General features: G+C 41.4%; 2 protein-coding genes across 3 annotated transcripts in view; one reads left to right on the top strand and one right to left on the bottom strand.

Annotated features, from left to right (window-relative positions):
- ntn1a (netrin 1a) overlaps positions 1-1,294 on the top strand; it is a 59,292-nt gene extending 57,998 nt beyond the window's left edge. For both annotated transcript variants that reach the window (XM_070856544.1, XM_070856543.1), the window contains one exon: positions 890-1,294. In XM_070856544.1, the coding sequence (XP_070712645.1) occupies positions 890-1,218 (329 nt within the window). In that variant the 3' untranslated portion in view covers positions 1,219-1,294. The remainder of the gene's footprint in view (positions 1-889) is intronic.
- A 3,051-nt stretch (positions 1,295-4,345) lies between these two features.
- stx8 (syntaxin 8) overlaps positions 4,346-27,359 on the bottom strand; it is a 40,928-nt gene continuing 17,914 nt past the window's right edge. Inside the window, exons 7-8 of the mRNA XM_070827984.1 lie at positions 13,696-13,797; positions 4,346-5,328 (exon numbers count right to left, since the gene is read on the bottom strand). Of these exons, the coding sequence (XP_070684085.1) occupies positions 5,264-5,328; positions 13,696-13,797 (167 nt within the window). The 3' untranslated portion in view covers positions 4,346-5,263. The remainder of the gene's footprint in view (positions 5,329-13,695; positions 13,798-27,359) is intronic.

Genomic DNA, 27,359 nt, shown 5'->3' with positions numbered 1-27,359 from the left:
TGTTCTGTGATCCTGACGGCAGGGTGTCAGAGGCTGTTTGTCCATTCAACAAGCTTTTAGAGTTTAAAGAGAACTGACCCTGTAAGACTCTTTGCTGCATTAATGCAATGCTACCACAGAAATCCTAAATCTAAGAGGCTTTTGGGGATACTGAGGCCAAATCAACCTGTCCTCTCAGCAAGCCTCAGAGCTCTGGATACTGTGACATGATCTCTTTTTGCTGCAGCATGGGTAAACACTCACTGCCAGCCTCTCTCCACACTGTGCCCTACGTGATTGTAGCTGCCAACCCTACGCTCATAGTTACAGAGGACAGTGTGCTGATGTTTGAATAATTGCTACTGTTGGAAAAAAAAAGGCCAGTGGGTTTGGAAGAAAAAAGATCCTCTCCTTCCATTGTGACATTGAGAGATCTTTGGTTTGGTGGTTACTCCTAAATGAATAGCTGATGCAGCAAATTGAAACATGGAGCTAGTGCTCATTAAAATAATAAAAATAGCTGCATATCTTTGTGCAGGAGATTGGGGGTCAGTTAACCCGCTGTATCTTATTTAATAACCCCAATAAATATCCAATGGCAGAGAAAATTCAGTGGAATAGTAAGTGTTGAAAGGGAAAACTTTGGCTCAGAAGGCTAGGAGTATTTCTTCCCGGATTGCCCTAGAAAAGAAAGATTTTGGAAACAAAATGAAATGAAAAGGTAAATGCACAGCAGGAAGCCCTGCTCTGTCCGTATTTAGCTCAAAGTGCTGAGTTACAGCTTCATGAAGTTTCTAGAATGGCTGCAGGCTTTTAGTGAGGAAGTAAACGCTGCGGTCAGGCTAATGTACCAAATGTTACATGAAGTGATAATTCTTCATTTCTTTTGTTTCCCGACTTCACCGTGCAGCTGTCCAGGTGCACATCCTCAAGGCAGACAAAGCTGGCGAGTGGTGGAAGTTCACCGTCAACATCATCTCCGTCTACAAGCAGGGCGAGAGCCGCATCCGCCGCGGGGACCAGTTCCTGTGGGTCCGTGCCAAAGACGTGGCCTGCAAATGTCCAAAGATCAAACCTGGGAAGAAGTATCTGCTGCTGGGGAATGATGAGGATTCCCCCGGGCAGAGCGGAGTGGTGGCAGACAAAGGCAGCCTGGTTATCCAGTGGAGGGACACGTGGGCACGCAGGCTCAGGAAGTTCCAGCAGCGCGAGAAGAAAGGCAAGTGCAAGAAGCCATAGGCGGAAAAAAGATGGAGAGGATGCCGGAGAGGGAGAGGAATTCAAGAGAAAAGCTGAGCGGGTCATTTAAAAAAAAAAAAAAAAAGTGAAAGAGAGGCAGACAGAGGACCACGGACAGACAAGAGACTGTTTATGTCGCTGCTTTTTTGTGTAGAAGCATGAAGAGAATTATTTAGGATGATTTGTTTTTCTAGTGAACTTTTGTTGAAGGAGCTCACCTTGCAGATTTGGTTTTATGGTTTATTTTACTTCGAGATTTATCTCTCTTGTGGATTTGCCGAATTTGCACCTATTACCAGCATATAAAGTTATTTGTGTTTTCTTTATCTCAGTATGAAATCATTATATTTTATGTTTTAATTTTATGGACATTTTCTGCTGGTGCAAAAATGACAGAAAAAAAGCCACTTAATTACCACTGCAATTTTGCCTCTGCATGGTTTTCTTATTGTATTCTTAGCTAAGAAGCGAGCTTGTTTCATCAAAAGTCTTCACTGATCTGATTGAGGCAGTAAGATTTCCTCTGTTAAGAATTGTGCCATAAACACTATTGTTTGTAAGCAACACAAATGCATAGTACATTTAACTAGTCGCCATTCCATCCCCTTGTTGTACAAATTTAGGTATATCTGCAACTCAAGAACAAATATGTTGTCCCACATTTTTAATTGTCAGGACTTTAACAAATTTAGAACACTGAGGTGACCAAACAGACCCAAGTATAAAAGACAGTATTCACAAAAGCATTTTTGACCTGAATAACCTTGAGCGTATTTTTACTCGCCTTTTTGCTCCTTCAGACTTGGTGAAATTTCGGTGGTTCAGCATTTGTACAAACCTGCATGTGAACTCTTCTCATTTGAGATTGTAATGTTCAGCTGACTAACTGGCGCTGCTCGTGGTACTAATGGAAAATTTCCACCTTTTTTTTTTGGAGGACAGACTGCGTTTAAAACCACTGATTTCACTTTCAGTACTTACAGTAACTGTGACTTTTTAAATGTTTTTTTATCTCACAACTCGAGCAGGAGTTTAACAAAAGGCCGGCCACACCGATTGTTCTAAAAAATAGTATTAAACTATTCACAAAATCATGAGTTATTCTTGGGTAAAGCTAATAGAAATACATAATAATGAATACAAGTTCTCAATGGGCTAAAAAAAAAATGTTTTTTGTTATATTCATTCCATCTACATTTTAGTGACAATATTTACTTGTTCTACCAAAAAATCAGAGCTGTGAATGTTACCCATGGTAAGTCAAAATGGATGCAACACTGTTGTTGTGTGGGTGAAAGTACACTACAGTACAGCTGCAAGTACTGCATGTTCTTAGAGGACACTGCAGATTTTTGTGTGATTTATCTCTTTAGAAATTTATTCCTTCACACCAGCTCATGAAAATTAAAGCACCACGCCAATGGCTACTATTTTTATGTGGAACAGTACGTTCAGGTAAGACATTCGATTCAATCCAAACAATGCAGATTGTAGGGAGCAATGAGCACGAGCAAAATAATTCCCTTACCTCATGCGGCGCAGAAACTGATCCTCGTGCAGAAAAATGAAAACCTCACTGCAAGCTGCGCCTTCAAAAAGCGCTCAACATTTACTTCTGTGTTTTTCAAAAACCCACCTCCCCACTTCACACTGGCTTGCATTCATCTGGAGTAATTCCTACAGTACTATGGGATGGCGGATAAATACCGTTACAGTCCGCACACTCTTTTGCAAACACAATGCATGACTGTACATTCACTAAAAGGACACTGTGCGACCAGTCAGAAGCCGCAGTCTCCCATTGGCCTGTCACCTTAATTCTCTTCACTTCAACACTTGCACAGGGAGAAAAGGGGTGAATTGCAATCACTTGACGCTGCTCGATTCAAACCACATTGCTCATTTATTTTTATGCAGTTCAGTTTGGAATTCTCTAAGGAATGTGTGGTGAAAACACAGCTCAGGTTTGTGAAAGCCCACAGTGTATCTGAAGTATTATAAACTGGGGTTCCTTTTGGTCCGTCCCAAAACACTTTGAGCAGCATGTTTCATGTTGCTGGTATTTGTTGTTTCCCCCAAAATCACATTTAGCACCTGTTAAACTGTCCCACAGCACAAGCAACTCAAAAAAGCATTGTATGATATTTTCAAGGCACGTGGTTTGAATCCAATACACCTTTACTTCCTTTGTTTTGAATGGTAACCATTTCTGATTCCACTATTCCAGAAACCTACTAATTTGTCCAGGAATTTTGTGAATGGACAGAAATGCCTCATAGATGAGGACAAACAAGAGGTGCTTTTTAAACAATGAGAAATAAAAATCACCTGGGTTCGATTGTAAGATAAAAAGAACAGATGACCTTGTTGCTGAGGTTCTTCTTGATTTTTATATTTGGGGTTTCATGGAGTGTTTTTTTTTTTTTTTTTCTGCTCAATCAATCAAATGATTGCTATGCCAGTCCATCATGATGCTACGTGCTGATGGCTTCTCAAGCGCTCACATATACGGTATATTTACATGTTCCCACCTTTCATTGTTCATCTAAAAAAAAAAAACCATAACATTACATGTTTTTCTGTTTGGCACAATGTAATCTGTAATCACACCTCTTTAGTCTCTGTAGCCTCATGCTGTAAATTTTACATCTGTCTCCTGAGCAATGGTTTGACAAGCTTCCTGATGAAATGCTACACACACACACACACACCTGTCAAAGCATTGCTTTGTGTTCATACTATGAATTGTAAATGTTGTTTAGTTGTCACCATTGCCAAGACTTTTTGCAATGTTGTTTTACAATGCGTACTAATATATTATGGTTATTATATATGAATATATTTAATGACACAAGACATTGTGGATTTTATTGTCTTTTTCAACTTTTTTTTTTTTTTTTTTTCTTTTTTTTTACTTGTTTGTGGTTGTTTAGATTGTTGCCATTAAAGAAGGAAATAACTACTGAACACACCAACCTGGTAGAACTAAATTCAGATTTTCAGTTGAAATAAACTCTTGATACAATGAAAAACCATTCGCCTCTGTTGATTTGAATGGTTATTCTTTATTTATTTAGTTATTAAGTTAATACTTAATAAAGGCATATGGTCAGCTTTCCTCCATTTACCGGTTGCCACTTCATAACATTACAAGTACAGTTGACAAAACAATATAATGCAGATTTTGCAATAGAAATATGAAAAGGGGTACTAGTGTGTTCAAGCTTTGCCAAAGGTTCACCCCAGCTAAATATCAAGTTACAAAACAGTGCAATCCTGCAGAGTAAGTCCTGAGAATTAACACAGACAAACAGGAGTCCAGGGACTATTAACTGAAAATTGTCATTTATTAGAAATTACAACCTGAACTGATTTACAAGGAAGGAAAACAACCATGTTAGTAACACAGCCGAGCTGTTTGTTTTGGCTGAGAGCTATTCTATAAACGTAATAAAATCCCAAGGCAAATGATAACATTACAGCTGCTACAGTAATGCATGGGTAAATATAAATGAGTGTGAATATTGCAGAGCTTGTGGAATTACTGTACCCAGCGTAAGCCTCAGGCCGGACCACAGACAGACTTATGAGAGGAAAGCTCCTGCTACCTGAGGGAGGTCCTACTGTTGGGTAAACATTTGCCACAGTCCAACAGTCCGAGCTAAAAATAGGTTCACAAACCTCCAAATAATTTAACTATTTGATGCATTTAATGAGCCAGACAGTGAACAACCATTAAAGAGGAGAATTTACACCTAAGCAATATATTCCATTAAAAAAGGGTCTTCTGCCCTTCACCCAACCAACAACTTACTGTACAGAAAAAATGTAACTGTTTCAGGACTTCAGATTTCACATTGCCTTCATTGGACAGTCTCCAATGACCTTTGTCTTGATGTGAGGAGGAAGAATTGGAAAATAAAATATGAGAAGTAGAGTTTAAATGAGAGTCTGTACATGGGAAGGATTTAAACTATTCATAAACGATTCTGGTCATTGAAGTAGTCGTTCAGCACAGGTCCACGATCACCGCTGTCCTCGTCCGCTACATGGGCCACACAGCGATCACTATGATGGCTATGAGAAGCAGTACGATCACCACCAGCATCCCTGAAGAAGGAAAAATGAGGAAAAAAAGAAATCAGATGGCAAAAGCTAACTTATGCAAACTTTTTTTTTTTTTTTAATTACTGTCAGCAAATTCCCAAAACCAAAACTGAACTGATCTACCAACAAAGTCTATGTATCCACAGCCTGATGAAGCTTATTCCTCTTTGCCATAGAACTCCGTTATTGTCAATTGTTGTCAGTATCAAAAACACACTTTTGCACTGGATGACATCTTCATTCATTACTATGCACATGGCCACTGTAGTTTAGTTTGTGTTGATCCCACAAACAACGTCTCTGTAAATACTCATCAGTGTAACATCGACGTGGAAATAGTTTCTAAATACATTATTTAGTCCTGTTTGAGTAACATTCGCTACAAACCACAGTGGCCTGCTGTTTCAGAAATGTATTGTTACAAAGACAGATGAAACACTTGATATGCACTTGAAACCTGTTTTTAAATGCAGCAGGACTAAATTGGCTGGGACTTGACAGCCACAGAGTTGGGATTCACTGACACATTGTTGGTTTTGGTCTTTTCATGGGATTTACTGACAATGAGATGAATACAGAATAATGCCAGACTTATCCTTTCAGGACTTTGTTAGCTTGATATCCTACAGTGTAACTCCATGTTATCATCCTGACTAAGCTAACAGGTCTGCAATGTTTTCACAACAAAATGATCACACATGTTTAGGAGAAATGTTTGTATGTCTATTATGTGTTGTATGTGTTATTTCTCTCTATGTAGTATTTTGTTAATTTCTCAAATTTGAGAAATTGATAAAGTCAGAGGTGCATGTGAAACTGAGATCACTGTGCAGAATATTTATGCAGCAAAAAAGAGAAAATTCCCATTAAAAAAAAAAAAAAAAATAAGAAGACCACTGGTACCGAGTGGTTAGATGGTCTGTTTTTTCAAATGAGGTGAAAATGTTTTGTCTTAACCGCTGCAGTTCAAAAAAAATTCTAACTTCAATGTTGAAAATTCAAATGCCAAACAGCTGAGGAACTCCAAACCTGATTTGAGACAGATTCCCAGAGAAGGAGGGGCATGTAGCAGACACAAGGGAGTACACTTGGAAGAGGTAAGAAGCCTACATACCTCACTACGAATTTTCAAAGTCCTTGATCTAACACAAGTCCCAAGTGCGTATGCCCTCGCAACATATCACCATTTTTCTCTTGATGACTTAATGCAATTTACATGCGTTCAACAGCCACAAAAGCTTTATTGCCACAGATTTCATACTGTGATAGACATGTGTTTCTGATTCTGCTTGAGAGGATAATCATTGTTTTTCACCGATACTATGGAAGCAGAGAAAAACGTGCAAACGCTCACTCACACTTCATCAAAGTGCTTTACCCCCAGGACCTGAAAATATTACAGTTTTTATTATAGTCACCACCCAGGGGAAGAAAAAAACCACACTGTTGTAAAATCCACTACAGGTGGAATTTTCATCCTTTGTAAAAAAGACAAACACCTTTTGGGAATTTCACAATCTAATTTTACTCAATGTAAAATTTCTAATGCTTTACTGAGTCTAAATAGCTTTTTAACAAAAGCCAAACGTAACTTATTTCTGTGGGCATTTCAAGATGCTTCACTGCCACACTGACATGACTTACTGGGACACCTGAACAGAACAGAGATACTGTTCATGTTATTAATGACACCTGAGTCATGACAAGACAACATGTCTGATGCAAAAAAGGCAGATATTGACAGTATAAAATATTGGATGGGAGATGAATTAGACTTTAATTTCATTGTTACTGATAAACTGATAAATTGCTGGGCAAGTATTTTGGCCAAAATTAGCATATTGCAGATAAGCTAATTCCACCAGAGAGCCCTGACAAGTTCATTTTTTCATTAAGTGTTTGGCTTAGTCCATATATTGTAGTTAGGGATTTAAGGTATCCTTTTCAAAAAGATATTGCAACTAAATATTTTTCAACTCTCAAATATCAACATTGGTATGAGCCTAAAACTTGCAACCAGACGCCACTTCATACACAAATGAGTTGAAGACATAGGTGTATTATAAGAGAGAGTCTGTTGTGTTGCATTAGCTCTGCCGACCCTCTCTGGCAGAACAACTACTGCTGGATAACGGAAAACATGTCGCTAACTGTGTGCCGCTTACGATCTCTCCCGCAAATGTTTCTACGGACACCCAGATCTAATTTTCTAGTAATACTGCAAATGCAGATGCTTTCATCAGCGGGCCATAGACTCACCATTGTGTTAACTCATTGGTTGATTGATGGTGACTTAACAGAAATTTAATTTAAGTGAATTTCTGCGAGATTATTACTTAACATATATCTAAATCTGATTTATCTGAATTATGTATTATATATACAGCTCTGCTGGTACACATTCTGTAAGTCTTTTAGGGTATTTAAGAGAGAGGCGATGGTGGGTGGCTTATAATCATGTGCATCATAAACACTTGAATGCCCTTAGGATGTGGTGGTCTATCCCAAAGTTTTGTGTATATATTCTATGACCTATACCACCAGCCTCACCACACACACACATAAGATATGGAAAACTTTCTCCAAGGGCGCATTCACCCACTATTCCCCCTGTTCTGTTCCTTCCTGAATGGCACAGGAGTGAAGATTTCAAACAACTGCATCTCTGGCTGGTCTGAAGACTGTCGACAGTCCCCTCACTGACTCAAGTTGTCCATTGTTATTTAGCATGCGGCTGGTATTTTCCGCAGCCTTTCACTTTGGGTTTACATTTCTCTCATTCTTTGGCTCTCTCCGCCTGCGTTCCCCTCCGCGGCCTAATTGGTCGTCTTTCCCACAGGGAGAGAGACAGGGCGAGATATAAGCCATGCTGAACTAATTGCTTGCGGTGGTAGTGGTGGTGTGGTGGTTTGATGAACTGTAAGGCTGATGCTGGTTTCTTTGCCAGGATATGGGGTATAGCTGTAAGGGGTCCAGATGTCTTTGAACCACTTTGGCTCATTGTGTCATTCTTGTCATTTATCTCTTTTGTTTCTTTTAGTTGTTTATGGCTGACTGTCTCTTTCTTTGAGCACAGTGTGTTTCCATTCCACTTGAGGATAAGGTGTTCACGTAGAAGTCCACAGGTCACGCATGCTAGAAGTTATCACTGGTCTAGACAGGATCTCTCGTCCTGATAGCTTACACATGTGAGCATACATAAATGTCAAAGTAGAAACACACTCAAATATTTTTTGTGATGGCTCTTTAAAAGCCTCACGTTTAAAGCAAATACACACACACATTTCCAGCAATTATCTTTGTTTGGGTGTAAACGATACCGAAGCAACACCCATTTCACATTAGATTCAGGCATCAGAATTTCATTCAGCCTGGTCCAACATCTGTCAGCAGCTCCACTTGACAACACCATAGCAACAATAGCAATAAAGGCTGAGTTGTATAACATATGCATATGTTAGCGTGGAGCGAGGCTCTCACACCCTGTAATGTCATATAACAGTAAATCCAGAGGCCACATGAGACAGCCGCACTGACCCTCACCCTCCTGTTCTGCTCGGACCAACCCTATCTGCCTCAGTAACTAAACAAGCTGTTCCTGACCCTCAGGAGGCCTCTAAAGACTAATGACAATGATGTCGTTTGCTTGCCAAATAGATTAGGGCTCTGGTGTGACATTGATGCTGAGGGAGATAGTTGGTGTCTGCTGATAGACTGACCACCCAGGAGCTTTGGAAGCCAGAGTCTGGGTTCATCCCATCATAGCAATTTTCAGACACATCAGTAAGAAAAATCACTGAGAAAACGAATAATTGGTGAGAGCCCTGGACAGACCGAGACAACCCTTGAACCTCCCTCACTACTCCCTCCGTGCCCCCCTGCTTATGGTTCAAAGACCTTTTCAGACCACAAAAAGGAGAGGGTGACCTTTAAAGAAAGAGACAAATTTTATGTTAACAAGGTTAGTGTGACGCTCATCATTTTTCTCACAACACAACTGAAGAGGTCAAAACTTTTGCTGTTTTTTTTTTTTGCCTCAAACATTAAGATGCACATCTAAATGTTTGTGTTTCTTAATCATTTCTAACACGACAAAAGAAACAGTGTCATCATTAGTCTGAACACAACAAGACTAAGAGTCTCCAGACATATGCTAGCAGCTCTGTGACACATCTGAACACACACACAACCAGTGATAGCACGCTATAACATTTGCTACAACAGTAAGTAGTTAGCCATAAACCAACATATTGGGGCGAATTGAAATGTTGACCCAGTGACGACGGCGCTGGGATTTATCCTGAGGGAAACATACATTTCTATATCAGATTTTGTGCTAATTTATCTCTAGACTCTAAGACATTTCATAGGACAACTTTGGCATCCTGGTGGTGCAAGTAGGAGAAGGAGATCATCAAAGTCACTAGGATTCACCCTCTGACCACCATGTGTGTCAAATTTCTTGTGAATTCTCTGACTAGTTGTTGAGATATTCTAGTCTAGACCAAAGTGGTTGAGGGACAGACCAACTTTGCAGTCGTTACAGCGATGCCACAAGCATGCCTAAAAATTCCTTTTAGATAATATCTATTTTTTTGTGTGTTCTCTTGCAACCATGCAATATTGTGGCCTGAGCACAATAATAGGGACTAAACCGATCTTACTGAAATTGTGGGAAAAATGAGATGTGAAAAGGGGTTCAAATATTTAAAGACTTCGCGAGGCCGTTTCAACTTGCCACTTACTTAACAGGAGCTTCAGATGTGGAAACATCATTAGCAGGATGAATTACTTTGACCAGTCCTTTCATTGACCATGTGAAACGTGAAACAATTGCAATTCTGGTTTTCAAAAGTATAGAACGATCTCACTGATTAAAAAGGACAGAGCTTTAAAAGTTAGACTTCCCTATTGAGCAAAATTTGCTTCCTTAACAACTCCATTCTCACAACTATACACTCAATGCAGTAACTTGGCCTACACATGCTTCTTCCTATGCTGTCAAATGCTGCCCCTCACCCACAGGCTCTTTAGTCAGCCCCTCTAGTCCAAACAGTCCAACCCTACTTGAGATGCAAGCCACCTGCAGGATTTATGGGGCTGCAGAAGTGGCTCTCGACAAACTGAGGATTAGCTTCACTGAGAAGCGGCTGCTCAAGCTCTGATGTTGCCTGATGGTGATGCCTAAGCTCTAGGGAACTCGCACTACTCTCCAAGAGACCCTTTGGTCCCATAGACTAATCTGCCATACTAATCCAACCAAACTCGAAGCATCCACTCCGGGATTCCCACCAACATCATCTAAAACAAGCGGTAATGACTCTGTGAAGAAAAACACGTTTAAAGCGCATTTCCAATATTTACTATCACTGTCAATCAGAGATATGAGATTTGCCACTGATTATACAGATTATACATTTATCTAAAATAGAATATAAAACGAAATACAGGCTAAAATTGGTAAAATTGCTCAACAAGACTAAGAATGAACTTTTTAAGATGTGATTTTTTATTTTTTTTTTGTAAATTGCAATGAAGTTTCATTCAAAAGCAAAGAAAATGAAATATGTTATACATTTATATATATATATATAATTTTTTTATTCATGTCAACATTCTGTCTTTTTTTCCACTGGTCTCTTTTTGTAAAGCCCTTTGTAACTATTGCTGAGTTTAAAATAATAAGGCATTTCGACTTGGAAACTGCTTTAATGAAGTTAGATCCTGTCTAAATCTTGTCTATTTTTAGGAAATAGATGTCTCCACAAGGTTGTGCTGTACAAGAATCCAGGATGTTTCACCAGTCACGCACAGTATTCCACAGGAACCATGGTCGAGCAGTATGTGGGTCCTTCCCTTTTGGTGAGATGACCCTTCCCATAGATCAACTTACTTTTTTCCAACTCTCCATTGACTTTTACAGACCTCTGGTGAAAAAAGGCACGCAAAGTTGTGTTGCCCCTAATTCAAGAGTGCAATTGTCAGATGTTCAATATTAATAGTCCTACAGTGAAGAACATTTTCAAATTTTTGGAAATGTTTCCAGTTTTTAGCACAACTTTGTTGGCTCTTTTATAATGAGGGAGCTACCAATAGTTATGTTAAGTATGCTCGCGCCTGTCAAAGCCAGACGTTTCTAGCTTTACAAGGACTCGGCTGAGACATAACACCTAACGCTGGCTTTGGATGAGAGGTGGTTTCAAAAATAAATAAAGCCTTAAAGCTGAGGAATTATAAACATGCTGCTATGGAGAAAGAGGTAAAGCTCTCCAAACAATTTGTGGCATGTAGTATTTTCAATTCTTTCTCTGCTCGACACAAAGACGAGTGTCAAACAACTGAGGAGACGAACAGGGGGATGACAGAGAGGAATGGAAAAAAGAAAGAGCATTGAGGTGAGAGTGAAGAAGACCACGGGGGAATTTTCCATTCACACAGAATGCCTGACACACACACACACACACACACACACACACACACACACACACACTACAATACATGCATGCATGCATGCACGCACAAGAACCTTGCACACATACGGACACTTAACAAAATATGCTGCATACACACATAGATACATGTGATGGACAGGCAGGTACATACAGGCAAATACATACACAAATGACCCGTGAATATTCTTCAGCCTGGAACTGAAGAGAAGAAGGGGGGAGCTGAGGTGGCTAAATAAAAAGTTAAATGAAAAGAAAGAGAGAAAGAAATAGTTGTGATTCTAACACAATTTGAGCTCTGGGATCTTCAAACAAACTCCCGATCAGGCACCATGGGGACACGACCAACAGAATGAAGCATCCTGAGGGCTGATCTTCGGACTGCCTGCTCGGCTTCTGCCTGTAACCGCTTGTTAGCCAGTTCTCCTCCAACAACAATGCAGCCTTTGCCATAGCAATGCTCTCTGGCATTCAACTGGGCAAACTGAGTCTGTCTCAAGCTCCCACATTCCATAGATTGACTTTAGCCAGCTAACACACCTCTCATGGCAGCTGTTTTCCTCTGAAAAAACATGACACTGAGGGAAAAAAAAACAAAAAACTACAAAAGTCTTTTTGTAAGTGACAAAACAAAAGCAAACTGAAGCAGATCTGTGGTAATGGTGAGGGAGGGCCGTACATTCACAAAGCCCCTCAGTGAACAACTCCCCAAAATGTGTAGATGAGACAAGAGAGGCTGATGACTCACGCTGTGTTTACAAAGGAGGCAGACAGCGAGTAACACCTTAGCAGGGCAGCAGCAGCAGCTGCCACAGTGGTCTGTAAACTTGATTATTATTAAAATAAGATTGTATCTCTTCCATCTGACACGCATGACCCTGACACCTGAAAGACACTGATGAAACACCTCCTGTGTAGACTACCTTTGAAGCCTGATTTGCAACCCTCAATACCCATTTGAGGATTCCTCAAAAGGAGACCCTGTTTTAAAGTCCAGGACACTAATGCCATATCTGCACTGTGTGGTACAGCTCAACTCTACAGCTGTGCTCCTTCAATGTAGGCGGGATTCGTATGTGATCATCATAGCGACACCACATGAGACTGCTGTGACATGATTTCCAACACGACACAAACACACAGGAACAGTCTTGTTCAGATCCTTTCAATAGCAACTAAATCGAGAAACATCTGAATTTCGTCAACTGACCATGACGTGGGTTTTGCAGGCTGCACTTGGTATTTGTCAGATGTTGCGCAAGTGATGTGACGATTATAATGACAATTCTCTCCGGCCAATCAGTGGTCTCAGTTTTCACTCCAACATTTATTATCCGCTCAGGTTGCTTAGAACCTCAAATGAGGTGATACCAAAAAAGTATAAGGTACATCCACAACTTTTGCCAATTCAAAATCAACAGAGAATGACGCAAGGCAGGAAGAGTTGGGTCGAGCCGAGCCGTAACACGTGGTGGAAAAGAGGCGTTTGCTTACGAGTGTGACAGACCACCACTGACCACCCACATCCTCTGTGCGAAGAATGCTTGTCCACATCAGCATAATTTATTCGGCTCCATGAACCATTCTTTTTGGAGACGAAGGCCAAGGCAATAATAGCAACAGCATTGCTTAATTTCTGAATGGTAAAGATGAAAACTTTGTATTGCTTAAAGAAAAAACCCAACATGTGGGCTCTGTTTTGTCAAACTCTATGTTCAGTTACTTCCTCTATGGAAGCTTTAATCTGTTAGATGCTCTGTGAACTTGTTGAAAGGAAAGAAAGAGGGGAAACTTGATGCTTGGGCTCATATAAATAAACAGATGCATTATAATTTGTTTTCAAGGACACAGATCAGACCTGCTTTGGTTCCTGATACTAGACCAAGATGCTTCATAGTAAATGAAATCAGGGAAGGCTCACCACACGAGGCTGACTTTGTCTCCACCAGCTTCACCCTTCGTGTCTCATTACGAATCCTGTCGTCCGTCCTGTCCACAAGGTGCGAGAGGTCGTCAATGATTTCTGTGAGACAAAGAAAGAGAGAGAGAAGGTTCACCAAGTTAATTTCTGCTTTGTATTATGCTGCTATCCACTGTTTTTTTTCCTTCATTTTATGACACAAAAGACCTCCCAATATGTTTTGTGTAGTAAAAGAAATTACCCAAAATGAAAAAGCGACAGGTTCTGCAGGACTTGACATCAGAGCAGTCAGCAACTTCAAAAGGCTGACAACGGCTGCCAACGCACAGACATGAGTGGGGGTGATGGTGGGAGTGGGTTGTGTGAAATCCCTCCTCACGCTTTCAAATGGTTTCAGTACTTCCTGTATCCATTCTGGATTTAATCAGGCCCTTATTGTTCATGAGTTGTAAAGACATAAGCTCAGACTTTGGTGACTATGCCTGGGTGTCCACAGAAAGAGAAAGAGAATGTGTGTTTTGTGTATGTGTGTGTATTTGGCACTGTGGCTACGGTCCTTCAGTAGGGGTTCCTGATTTGAAGGTCATCCAGATGGAAGCCTATGTGATTTGTTAGAGCTAGCCACTGTGTTGACATGGCATCTCCAGAAGTCTGGCCCACCAACAGTAACAGATAACTGCTGAAAGATTTCCAAAGTCTTGATTTGTTAGGCATTAAAATGTGTTGCTGATTAGAGATCAAAAATTAACTTGGAGTTGTCTTGAGTCAGAACCCAATCAAAAATGGCAAATGCAACCTAAACTGGCTGAAACACTACTATCAAATTTGTACAGGTATATTAAAGGTGGGTGTAACGCAACAAAATTAATTGAAAACATGGGGGAGTCTCCCTCATCGTTCCAACTGCCGCAGTGACACAACGCTATGAATAAATACATTAAGAAATATGTGAGCAATAACATTCAAAACAGCATGGCTCATTACTTGTTATAAATTAGGACATTTATTACGATAGAGAGATCAAACTGGCCGTTTCATCTTAAATGCCTGTGTATGGAAATCTAGATTTTTGTGGCTGTTTTTCATTTTTATTCCAACAGTGAAGACATGTCCCCTCCAGGAGCCTTCTGAATTGAAAAAGACAAAACAAAAAGAAGTAGCTGGCTGAATGATAGAGAAGCCAGTACAACAGAAACCAAGGCCGAGTCACGGAAGGGGAAGTTCCTCAGACTTGTATCAGCCTCTGACAAATGGATGTTTTACAGGAGTGAGAAGTTAGACTCATCCACAAAACCACAGCTCAGTGCCAAATCAAACAGACTGTTATGTCTATGGAGGGAGCAACCTTTTATTGCTGCTGCTATATGGTAAAAAAGTACTCAGTCAGTGAGATCTAAGCTTTTTTTGTTCACCAAAAGCTGAGACTGCGTGCCTGAATTCCCAAAAGTGAGTGCTTAGGGTCACCAGCAACATTTGTCTATGTGAGCATGGCTGTCTTCAGCTCTAGTTGTCTTTAAATTAGATTGGTGAAAAAAAAAAAACACGTTTCCTCAACTAGGAGCCATCACCGCTTGACAAGACAATCTGTGTTTTGGCTGACATCAGATAATTAAGTTGCTTGAATAATTCAAGGAAGGAAAGTTAAGCATGTCAGTTTGGAGAGCAGGAGTGTGAAGGGGCAAGGACAAGGAGATGGGAGACGTGAGAGTGCCGTATGCACAGTATCCCTGGAGACTCCTACATCATCATCTAAGCATCAGGCAGCAATTTAGAAGGAAGAAACTCTTCCTTTACTGGCAGAGAAGGGGTGTAGACACTGAACCATTTGTGCCGCATGCCACTCCAACTAGTCATAAAGGATGTTTTCGGTTTGCTGTTGCCAAGTTTCTTGATTCAGTTCTGGCCCTCTAATAACATCTCAATTCATTGATGAATTCTCAACCGTGCCAAGATGCAGCAGTGCTAGGACATGACCTTTTACTGCAGCTGCAATGAAACGCTGAATTACATTTTCTGAATGGGAGCCCTACAAGGTGTTGGCTTTTCACGGGCGTAGTTCTTCAATTCACCCTGTTATCAAGTCATGTTTCTAAAAACATGATTCTCAATTTCCTATTGGAAATTTTGCTTCCACGTACGACAGCTGCTGGCCCTGGCTTGGATCTGCCAGACCACAAAGGAGGCCCTTTTTCAGGCAAGGATTGTTTGTATAAATTGCTATTACACTGAATAAGCCTCCTAAAGCCACATTGTGAGAGTGTGGCACGGACACACACACACACACACACACACACACACACACACACACTTTAAGATGTTCATTTATGCTTAATTGGTCTCTAAAGCGCAATGGAGGTTATACTCTTCCTCCAAATCTTAGTTCATGAGTAATATACCTTGAAATTAATGGAAATGAAAATTCGGCTTATTTCTATGGTCTTATTTTTGAAAACGTTGGTGTCTACGAGCAGTAATATCTGGAGCTGCATGCTCCTACAAGTTTGCAGTTACAAGTCAGTGTTAAGATGAGTTTCTCATTCCTGTGTGTGTAAAACACACATGTGGTATAATTTCCTTTTTTTTTTTATCTGTTGCACGTACAACACAAGCCATCAGCAAGCTCTCCCTGGGCCCAGGGACTCGTTACCATAGTCCCTGTTGTGTTCTTATCACAACAAACAAAAACAACAAGTGAAAATTAGCAGGTGGTTTTGTGAATAGACACAGTGAAAATGGGAACAATTATTTGGCAGCCAAGAGGCAGAGCTATCAACATGATGGCTGGCAACCATTTTGCAGCTCTCAACAAATGTAGACTATCCACATTCAGATGTACCACAGATACGGCCTGTCGCAAATGTTGTTCTCAGGAGATGACACATTTGACTTCCTGTCTATAAATCATAGTGGAATCTCTTTTCATGTAGGTTCCAGAAGATACTTTCTCCCTTTTGAATTCAGTGAAACATTAACTAACATTTACAGAGAGCTGGGCTAAGCCCTCTGAGAGGGCAATTGCATAAAATGAAGCTTAAAATATAGATTTCATATACAGTAGACAGTTTGACTGCAAAGTCAATTCCATATGACCAGAAGTTCAAGACTGAAAATGGAAAGCACATTCTTGTGTATGAAGTTATTACACTAGTTGTTGTATTAGTAGTTGTATTGTAGTTGTTTTATACTGACTACGTGATATTCAGTGAGTCAACTTGCAGTGTGCAATTTGCGAGACCACAAGACAAGTAAAGTAACCTTTGCACCTTGCAAATATAAAAATCTATGGATACATAAGTTAATATAAGCAACAGTTTTCCGTAAAAATACAAAAATTGCATTTTATCGTCATAAAACCTGTTTGTACTACACTATGGTTGTAGATGCTGCAAGAGCATGTGAGCCTTTGGTAACAGTAGTGGCAGCTCTCTGTTCGGTTTCTGTGCTACCAACAGCGCCTTTTATTCACACTGAAAACAATGTACGTAAAACCTGGCCCTTCTGTGTCGAAGCACGAAAGTCCCAGTGCACACGCACCAATAGGAGACAGATGTTGAACTCATATGACGTCACATTCTCCCGCACACTGCTGACGCTCTGCGCAATCTCAACGCTATTTCATCTCTGTTCCAATACCTTGCAGCTTTTACATAAACAGTCTCTTTCTGTGGCCGTCCTGCTCTCGGGGGACTAACTAGTTAACAGGTCTGTTTCCATCCCTGCTGTCAACGTCATCTGGAACCACAGACAGACACCTACTATCCTCAGGATTGGCTGCTGCTGCTGGTTTGGGCTGAATGATTATGTGGCCAAGGCACGAACTGGAAGAAAATACTTAAGGGCCACTGAATGGGTTTTTGTGTTAAGTCACTGACAGTTTAAGTATACCACTAGTGTAGGGTGTACACAGGCAGATGTAGCATTCCCATTTAATTTCTGTGTTTAGCAAACCCACCCATCGACCTCACAGCTGGATTGAAGGTGTCACTCAGCCACAATAACTCCTCCAGCTGCTGTCATCTCTTGGTTCAGCTCTTGTACTGCACTGTAACCTTTTCACGAGGCTGCAACTCATTTACAAGTAGTCCAGAAAACAACAGACACTTGTGCAATTCTAATCTGATTCCCTTATACTGGCTCTCTATATATAATTCATCTCTTTGCTTATGATACCTTTTCAAACTTTCAAACTCTTAGATAAGTGAACTGTGGATTCTGTAAGCCTGTAGAAGTGGGGGCTACATCACGTTCTGGTTACGACGTGTCGGAGCTGATCGCGCCCTCTCTAGTTAATGCTTTAAATCCAACCAGAGGCACCGTGGTGTGTCCCAGAAGCAGCTCAGCACTAAGTCAGGCAAACAAACTGCAGAGAGAATCCGGTCAGCTTTCAAAATAAAACACCCAGTGCAAATTTTCAATTGTATATTCTACTACCACATCAATATTATTTTATAATCAGTGTAACCAGGCCAAACATTAACTGGTCAAGCATTTTTTTTAACACCATGAACAAGAGGTTCATCTTGGATATGGGAAAACACTTTCACTGATTGAAGGCTACAGCACAATTAATTATCTGTGTCCAGGTCAGGCAAAGCAAAGTAGCCCATACTTCTCTCAAGACAATTCTCCAGTTTTTCATGGGGGATCCCTAGACATTCCCAGGTGAAACAGGATAGTGTGCTCTGAGTCTACTCTTTGGTCTCATCCCAGCTGGGTTTGCCTGGGATACTTCCACAAGGGGACCTCTAGGAGGCATCCACATCAGAGGTCTGAACAACCCCAACAGAGTCCTTTCAATGCAAAGGACCAGCAGTTTTACTCTGAGTCCCTATCTGAGCTACTCACACCGTCTCTGAGGGTGATCCCAGCCACCATGTTCTCTCCTCACCCATGTCCCTATGATAATCAAGTACAATGTCTGCAATGCCGCTGGTCTGCCTGTTGATCTCCATCTTACCCTTAACTGTGAACACGGCCCCAAGATACTTGAACCCCTTCACATGAGGCAGTGCCTTATTTCCAGCCTGGAGGGACCTATGCAGCAGAGGTCTGACTTGGATGTGCTGACAGTGTGAAGAGAACACCCTTTCCCATCAGCACAATGCCTTCATCAGAACTCATAATGATGATCACCCACCTCACTGATTGAACTGTTTGATTCAACTTCAGCAATGACAGAACAAGCCAGATCCAAGGTCATTAAAGAACAGCAGAGCTGTGATACATTATCCAGACCTAAAACGGCAAGTGGGGGACAAGGATAACGGAATAAAAAATGTCAGGCCAAAGCACAGACAACTAGCAGGCCCAGATAACACTTGAGAAAGCATGTTGCTCATTAGGTTCGTTTTGCTCACTGAATAGAAAGACAAGATCTGCAGAGAATAAGAGACATACAAGGAAGCAGAGATTGGGAGAAAGACAAATCAGAGAGAAAACACAGTGCTTGTGTGAGAGGGGTACAGAGATTCGGAAATGTAGCATCCTGTGGGCAATTTCCTCTGGTCTCGTCTTTTAGGACATGATTCTGCCAAAACTCAGAGCCGTGTAAGAGAGCAATGCCTGTGAGTATTCCATCAAGACCGTTAAGTGTCCTAAACCATTTCTTAACAGATATTCATTGGATACCACACTGGAGAAATGCAACTTGAGCATAAAGCCTAAACATCCATTTCAAAGCAAATCATCACATGTTGTTATAAAGCCTAATTCAAATCAGACAGCAAATGTGACACTCACACGCAGAAGCATGGTGAGAAGTTCGGGAGACGGTCTCTATTTTAATGATTAAATTCCTGCATCCCAGATCTATATCCGCCCCGAGCCTCGGAATTGCTGACTCATCTTCACAGAGGCTATAGCAGCGATGGTTTTGGTTTGTGTATGTGTGCATGTGGTGGAGGCACTGCCATAAACAGTGACACCCCAGCGTGGCTCCAGGATGTGCAGTATTAACTCTGTGTGTTATTGTAGGACTCGTTCCCAGAGCGGGCATAGCGCACAGTAAGAATGCTTGTTTTCTCTCACCGATTTAAACGCAATCTGACTCAGTAGGGCTAATTCTGTTGTGCTTATTCAGGGGATGATTTCTCCTGAGGGTATGGAGAAAGAGGGTAAAGAGAGAGTTTTTTTTTTTTTTACTCAACCATCTTTTTGAATCCCTTGTTGTAGTGCAGGGGGGGTCGGACCACAACTGTTACCAATTGGCCCTGGTGCGACTGACTGTGCATAGAGGGTAGTGCTATGTTGCCAACCAAAACACACACATCTCTGGATGTAACTGGAACTTCACTTGGCACAAGGCGCAGAGGCACTCACCATGATGATACAACTCAGGGCAATTATGTTATTTACAAAAAGTTGCACAGTCTTGGAAGAGTTTCTTTCAACTTCTTTTTTTTTTTTTTTTTAACTGCTCTTGGCTGCATATCGTAAACAAACTCACCCTCAGGGTCTGTGGAGAGTGAGGATTAGGGGAAGTTTCACTCAAAACCTCAAGAGTTATACCAAGTTTTAAACTGAGTGCAAAACCCAACAAATCATTTGAATGCCTGCCACAAAAACTGAAATGTGTAATGTCTGTCTATGGAAGATGAGCCTCTTTATAGAAATAATCCCAAAAATGTGTTTGGCCAATCTGACATGTTCGGGGCGAGGACACATAAACACACTCGCTTTCTTTTCCTAACAATCCTCTAGCATGACAATAAAAATGTCAGTTTACTTGTTCATAATGGGATTTCTATTATTGTTTACATATTCAGGCTAGTGATGGATAGTTAATGACTTGATTTCTGCTTTAGTGTCCAACCCCAACAGTTCAGAAAAAGAAGCTACATTTTTCACCCAGGGGCCAACCAGTCATGTTATAAATTAGAAACCAATGAATATTAAGTATCATTTCTCTGGTATACAATATGATGCATAGAACAGCCCTCTTAAGCAAACAAAATGGGAAAAGAGTGACATTATTGCTGTGGAAAACAATACAGGCTATGAGGAACATATGTTATAAAAATTTTGACATAAAAATGTCAAAATTATCATGGCTTCTTGCCTGTCTGCATCAAATTGCCTACAGAGGTAATAACCAAAGATCAGATCAGGTCTATGGCAGTGAATATGTAAACATGAACTCCAATTAATCTGTGCTTATGTGAATTATGATTCAACTCCATACAGTGCGTCTTACCATTTACCCTGTTTTGTGTCTTTTGGGCCAAACGTGTTCACGTGTGCTGGTCGGGTTTGAGAGGGCACCACTATACACACAATTCAACCCTCCAACATCTGGCCGTCTGAAGTGCTGTGCCACATGTGAACACATTAGTCTCACTGCTAGACATCATCAGCCCCCCATGGCCCCAATGAATCGCTCAGTCGCTCAAAATGGACTGACGGGCCACCCTGCTCAACAGGTTGGCGTGAAGATATCCTGTATTGCATCATTAGACCTTTTCTCCCTCTAGGGTAGTAGCTAGCTGAGTGATGATAAATCTCTTGCTTTATACAACATGTGCCATAGTCACACTTGCCAATGATGAAAATATAGTATTATTTCGAATTGTGGGGCAGCACACTCTTTAAACGAAAACTTGATGTTGGCACTACCTTAGTCAACCTTGGAATAAATGTAACTTTACTACTCCAGCAGGAATAGTCGTAGCCTCCTGACAGCTGGAAGAAGTAGCCTTCCATCTCTGAATATTAATTTCAAACAGCATTGATGTGGTTCCACCTGAGACGAATCTCACTCACTCAGTACTGTCAATGACAATGGTATAAAAGCAAATACATATTATGAACTTCAAAAGAGCTGTGAGGACTTCATTTCCATCAAAAACTGACAAATTGCATAAAAACAATCAAAACTGAACTTGCAGAGGACTTTACAGAATAATATGATGATACTGATACACTGGAACAGCAGTGACTGACCACTTTGACTTTACAGCCTTAATCCTAACCATTTGTGTGCCAATTTGAAACTGAAACCGGCTGTGTGTCCACGGACAGTTTCACCTCCCTAACCTTGCTACGTTTACCCAGAGATCCATCATCGCACATGACAGACACCAAAAAGAATGACCAGCTGAAGAATGGATTTCCCAAAGTTGAACCTCCATCTGAAAGAACACACTTCAAAGAAAAGCACATAAATTGAGGAAAAACCTCCACATAGTTCGGTTTTAGCACGTACAAAACATTGGGCTAGAATCCAAAGACAAGGTCCATGTGAATTATGGGAATGCAGTGCACCATACACACGGAAATGCATGAAAGCAGATAGATACAAGACCAGGCAGAACAAACGCGCGTTAATGCGTTGATAAGGTGTGTTATCTCTGTTCTTTTGTTTGTGCATATTGCATCACTTCACGTTTCTACTAGCTAGCTATGTTGCATACCAACAATGGGATCATTGGAAAATATACGTTTGACTTTCTTTCTTCATTTATTCTTTAGATATTTATCTATTTATTTATTCCTTCTGTAGTTGCCCATCCTATGATGCTCAAACGCATCGCTGGGCTCACACAGAATAATTTAATCTACCCTTGAACAGAGGAAATCTGGGCCTTTTCAAGAACATTGCTTGACTGGAATACCACTCAAGCTTTTTTAAACAACCTAGGCAGTTTTGAGTCTGCGCAAGAATGGAAACGATCAGCACAGTCACGCTGTCATCTTGTAATAGTGGCTGAATAAAAACAAAACCTCATCGGCAGAAGTAGAGATGTTGTTAAAGACTGATGGGCATGTGTTGACCGTAATAGGTTTTAGCAGTTATGAACTTTGGCTGTTCAAGACCACTGGAAACCATGAATTTAATGTGCACAATTAATTAAGATCGAACCCATTATGCCATCCACAGATAATCTGCTTTATTTATCTGCTTCTCAGACTCAAACTCAATAGATTTTTGTGCGGGGCTGCCAGATTCCCCAGCATCCCCATCCTATACGGCCAGGCATCACTGAACAATGAACTCAGTGAAGTCACAAGTGTATTGCAAGCAATTAATTCACAAGGGATCTGCTGTGTCATTTTAGGATTGATGCAAACAAGTACTTAAAAACACAAAAATACAGTGCAAGGTTTAACAGCAATGAGGAGAAGTCTGATCATTACCAGGCTTTCCTCCATCGCCCCTCTTATGGCCAGGTGCCACCGAACAATGTGTGCGTGATGAGCATGAGGGTGCCAGCAGCAGCAGCAGCAGCAGCAGTGTGAGGCAGGGACCACCCTGTCACTGGCACGGCACCTCCAAACCAGCCGCTGTTACACTTCATCACTACCATCACACTTCATTAGCAAGGACACCCAGGAGAGGGTGACATATTGAGAGGCTAGGACCTAATACAAAAAAATGTAACTAAACAGGCTTGATTGGATGAGATTCATATTGTAGGACATGAGAACAGTCAGTGGTGTCCACTAAATGATAACACTGTACATTAATACCCAAACATGGTCTACAAAAAAGTCTTTTTAGCCATTCACGTCTTTGTTTCCGTTGTATCCAAAGCAGACTTGGCAGGGTTGGAAGTAAAATGGCCTTAAACCGAAGCAACACAAATGATTTCTGCTGGTAACATTGCATGAACATTGCAATGATCTCAAACTTTTACTGCCATTTGTACTAAAGCATCTAAGGGTGTTTTTCAATAGCATTACATATTATTTTACTTCATTATGACCGAGTTGTAACCAAAGTAAGAAAAGGACAGCGAGAGAGACAGAGAGAGACTGTGAATTTCTCACAAAGTGAACAACTGTGTTCTAATTGAAATGATCTGAGTCAAATAACTCAACATCCCCCGTGGTGAGCGGAGCTTCCTGGCAATACGCTGGCTGGCCGACTGACTGACTGACTTACTGAGGAGTTATGGAGGGACTTTGATCTTCATGCCAGACTCTGTTTCTCTCATAATGCACTCACATGCATGGAGACACATATTCTCCCATGCAAAGACGCTGACACAAACACACATGTATGCACATTGGTCTATAAGCATCATACAGACCGACACACCCTAACAGGAAGCCAAACACACACAGACACACACACACTTCCCGGATGTGACATGCTTCCGACAAACATTTGCGTGCCAGACTGAAGAGCAGCCATATCAGAAGGAGAACAGGAACAATAAGAAATACTGAGCTGTATCACCCCTGATAGAGATGTTTTATTGTGGAAAAATTAGTTCAGCGCCAGCTGGTATTTATCTGCCGAAGATCAGTAGGGATACGGAACATGAAACATCAGAGTTGTTGTTCAGTCTGGGAAATTGTCAGATAAGGTGGGATCAAACCTGGGTTTGTGACTATCAGTGGACTTTACTTTGGATCATGCGCTGCGCATGAGTGTCATTTTGAGAACTCTTTCAATATGAATCTTAAGTTCAAAGTCCTAATAACATGCACCTCTGATAGAGAAGTCTATCAGTAACTTGAAAACAATAAGAAGCAGGTTATAGAAAGATAAACACAATCAGGTCAAATGGGCCTCCTGAAGCATACTTCCAACTAAACTACTACAAGTACGTAAGAGAGATATAAAAAGTAGAGGCAAATGGGAGGAAGTGCATACATTTGGCGATGAGAGGGATACGGCACAAAGTCAAGTGCGCCCATGCACAGATGGAGGTTTTTTTTCCCCACACTAGAGACAGATGATGGCAATCCAACAACCAGTGACACACTCCTTCCACTGGGGTGTAAGGTTTAGTCCCCAAAATACAAGAGGTGGAGATGAGGGACACACTTCTCTACGCCTCAGGACAATTCTACGTCCTTTCTGTGCACAATGTGCCCACATGAGGATAAAAAAAAAAACTCAGTTCAGTTCACAACTTCAGTTGTGCTCAATGTTCTGTACCTAACGCTGATTCTATTGTCTCCTTCAATGTAGCTTAAATACACTGATGCCAGCAACACATATTTGAATTTGAAGTTGACAATGGCAGAAAGCCCTTGGTGTACCAGGGTGGCACACGAGATGCACATAATTGCTGAAAATTTTAGCGAGTATGTGCTGGATAGGGTAATTGCCCTCTACTCATGGAGGCCAGAACAAATGTTTGGCCAACAGCGCGGCTGAAACAACTTCCCATCCAGAGAGGAAACAGCCTCCCACATAGCTTGTGAACAACTAGGAGTGGTGGCGGGCACTAAGCAAACAACAAAAATATGACGCAACAAGACCGCATGCCCCGCTGTGGGCTGCATGCACTAAAAAACATGGCTGGATGCACAGACAGTTAGACACTGAGTAAAAACACATGCATACGCACGGTTGCACACACATATGACTGTGAACATGTCAGTGTAGCCCTAGTAGCTGCACACACACTGCACACACAGACAAAGTGAAGGGACCCAAGGAATGAATGACCCACACCAACACTACAGTACAAGTCATCATACTGTAGCTATGAAGTCGCTACAAGCTGCAGCCATTTAAACAGCTGCACCTACAGCTGTCGTGTAATTACCCAGCTCCTCCAGCTGATGAGCGAAAAGGAGGAGGTGCTGATTACTGGAGGAGAAGAAACCTCCTTGGAGGAATTAAACAAATTAACAAATCTTGTGTGAGATCCTGTGGCTCCGTCTTCATCCGCCCTAAACTTGGATCATCCCACCATCATAAAACATCTATCCCACGGAAGAGAAAGCACACATCCATGAATCATTTCACCATGACTGGTGTGCTGTCACTGCCTCTACTGCCCACTAGTGGATTCATGTGTGGGCTGCATGAGGGCACAGAGACAGATGGCTCTTGATTTGGACTTCATGATTCTCCCAACTTTTATTAAATTTAAAATGTTATCAATAATTCAGAAATTGTATGCTCCTATATGGGAAGCTTACAGTGAAGATTTACAGTTTGACCATTTTAAAGTGGTAATTAATATAACAAAGTATGCATGTATGTAATATCAAAAAAAGAACAGATGAACAAACAATTTTGTGTTAAAATTGTGTTAAACCTTATCAGTCTCTTTGTTCTGTGTGTGTGTGCATCCTTTTTAGTCTGGACAGTGCAGGTCTATGCACTTACAGCGCAGCCCGTCTCCAATGTGTAACCAAACGAAACAGGAGGTTGGTATTAAGCAAAGTTTGTACAGTCCTCAACAAATAAAACGTACATCAACATTTTACATGATGACGTGTGTGTGTGTGTGTGTGTGTGTGTGTGTGTGGGGGGGGGGGGGGGGGGGGGGTATGCTTAGTTTTGATTGCGTCTGCTTGCACACAGGGTTATCAGAAAACAGATTAAATGTTTGGGTCATAAAGGATTTCCCACTTGAAAAGTTTTGTTCTAGAAAGGTGACACATCTGTGGCACATTTTTGCCACATTATTCAAGAGTACAGTATCGCTTCGAAGTTTAGGTGATAGCTATTGCTTAAATCCCTCTCTGTAAAACACCTATGCCATGCATTAACAATATACTATTGACTAAAAGTTTGAGCTCGACTGCCCAAATTCATCTTTGACAGAATCTGTCTTTGTATTTTACCTTGTTCTTTTTCTCTCTCATGATTTCCTATACTCTCTTTCAAAGTCTCTTGTTTTTCTCCCTCGCCCTCCATCCATCTCGCCCCCTCACTTGCTGCTAAAAATCTCAGACTCCCTTGCCTCACTGTCTTTGCACAGTGCATCTGCAAGATTAGCCCACCCTGCTCTCTACCGCACTGTGTGTGTGTGTGTCAGCGTGTTTGTGTCTGCGTGCGTGTGGGGTCCTGCACTGACGTCTACCTCCATCTCCATCCCATCTCAGGCTGGCCAGTGGCCTCTGAGCTCCTCATGCAGATATAAATATTGCCTGTGTGCCAGTCACAACCCGACAACATGTGCTGGACATGTGGTGTAGACTTTCAGTACAAACACAATGATCTCACACTCAGACAAGGCACTTACACTCTCAAACATACGCATTCATCTGTGTGCACACAGATACACACACACTGAGTGCAGGCTACTAAAGAACAGATGTATATATGTGCACTTGCACACACACATAAACACATAAAAATGCCCAGCAGATGAAGGTGCAATCTTCCCCTTGTGCTTAAATGGGAACCACGTGCTGGCTTTGGGTTGAGGCAGACTTAGTAAAGTAAGTCCTTCCACTCATTATGTGGGATGACCCATGCTACCCTGAGGCTGAGGGGAACGCGAGGCAGCTCTCTGCTCGTCGGCTCTTTGAACGTGGCCTCCAAACCGGAGCGGTTACCAATTAAATAAACAGAGGAGGAGATTTGTTCCCGCTGTCACTTGCGTTAGCCAAAAGGAACCTGCCGGGCCAAGCCTTAGTCAGTCTAAGGTACCATTAAATGGCAGGGAATCCTTTGCCCAGAGCCAAAGGAACTGGCAGCTGAAATTGCAGAGGTTCCCAACAACCAATACCACCAACACACGCGGCTAATGTGCTTCCCCTGGACAATCTGCCCGCAAAAGCTCTCCAGGGAAAAATTACAGCACAATATCAACATCAGTTTGCCGTTAAATTGTGCACATACCACACAACCTAGGCAATTCTCCCCCCAAAAAACAACATAGCAGTGGCTTGGCTGTGCAAAAAAAAATGCAGTTAAATCATAACATCCTCATTTTGAGCAGGTAATCCAATGTGGTAATGCTGACTAGAGG

The sequence above is a fragment of the Pempheris klunzingeri genome, chromosome 3, assembly GCF_042242105.1.
Source record: "Pempheris klunzingeri isolate RE-2024b chromosome 3, fPemKlu1.hap1, whole genome shotgun sequence".
Taxonomy (NCBI): Eukaryota; Metazoa; Chordata; class Actinopteri; order Acropomatiformes; family Pempheridae; genus Pempheris; species Pempheris klunzingeri.
This window is presented reverse-complemented; position numbering and strand designations above follow the sequence as displayed.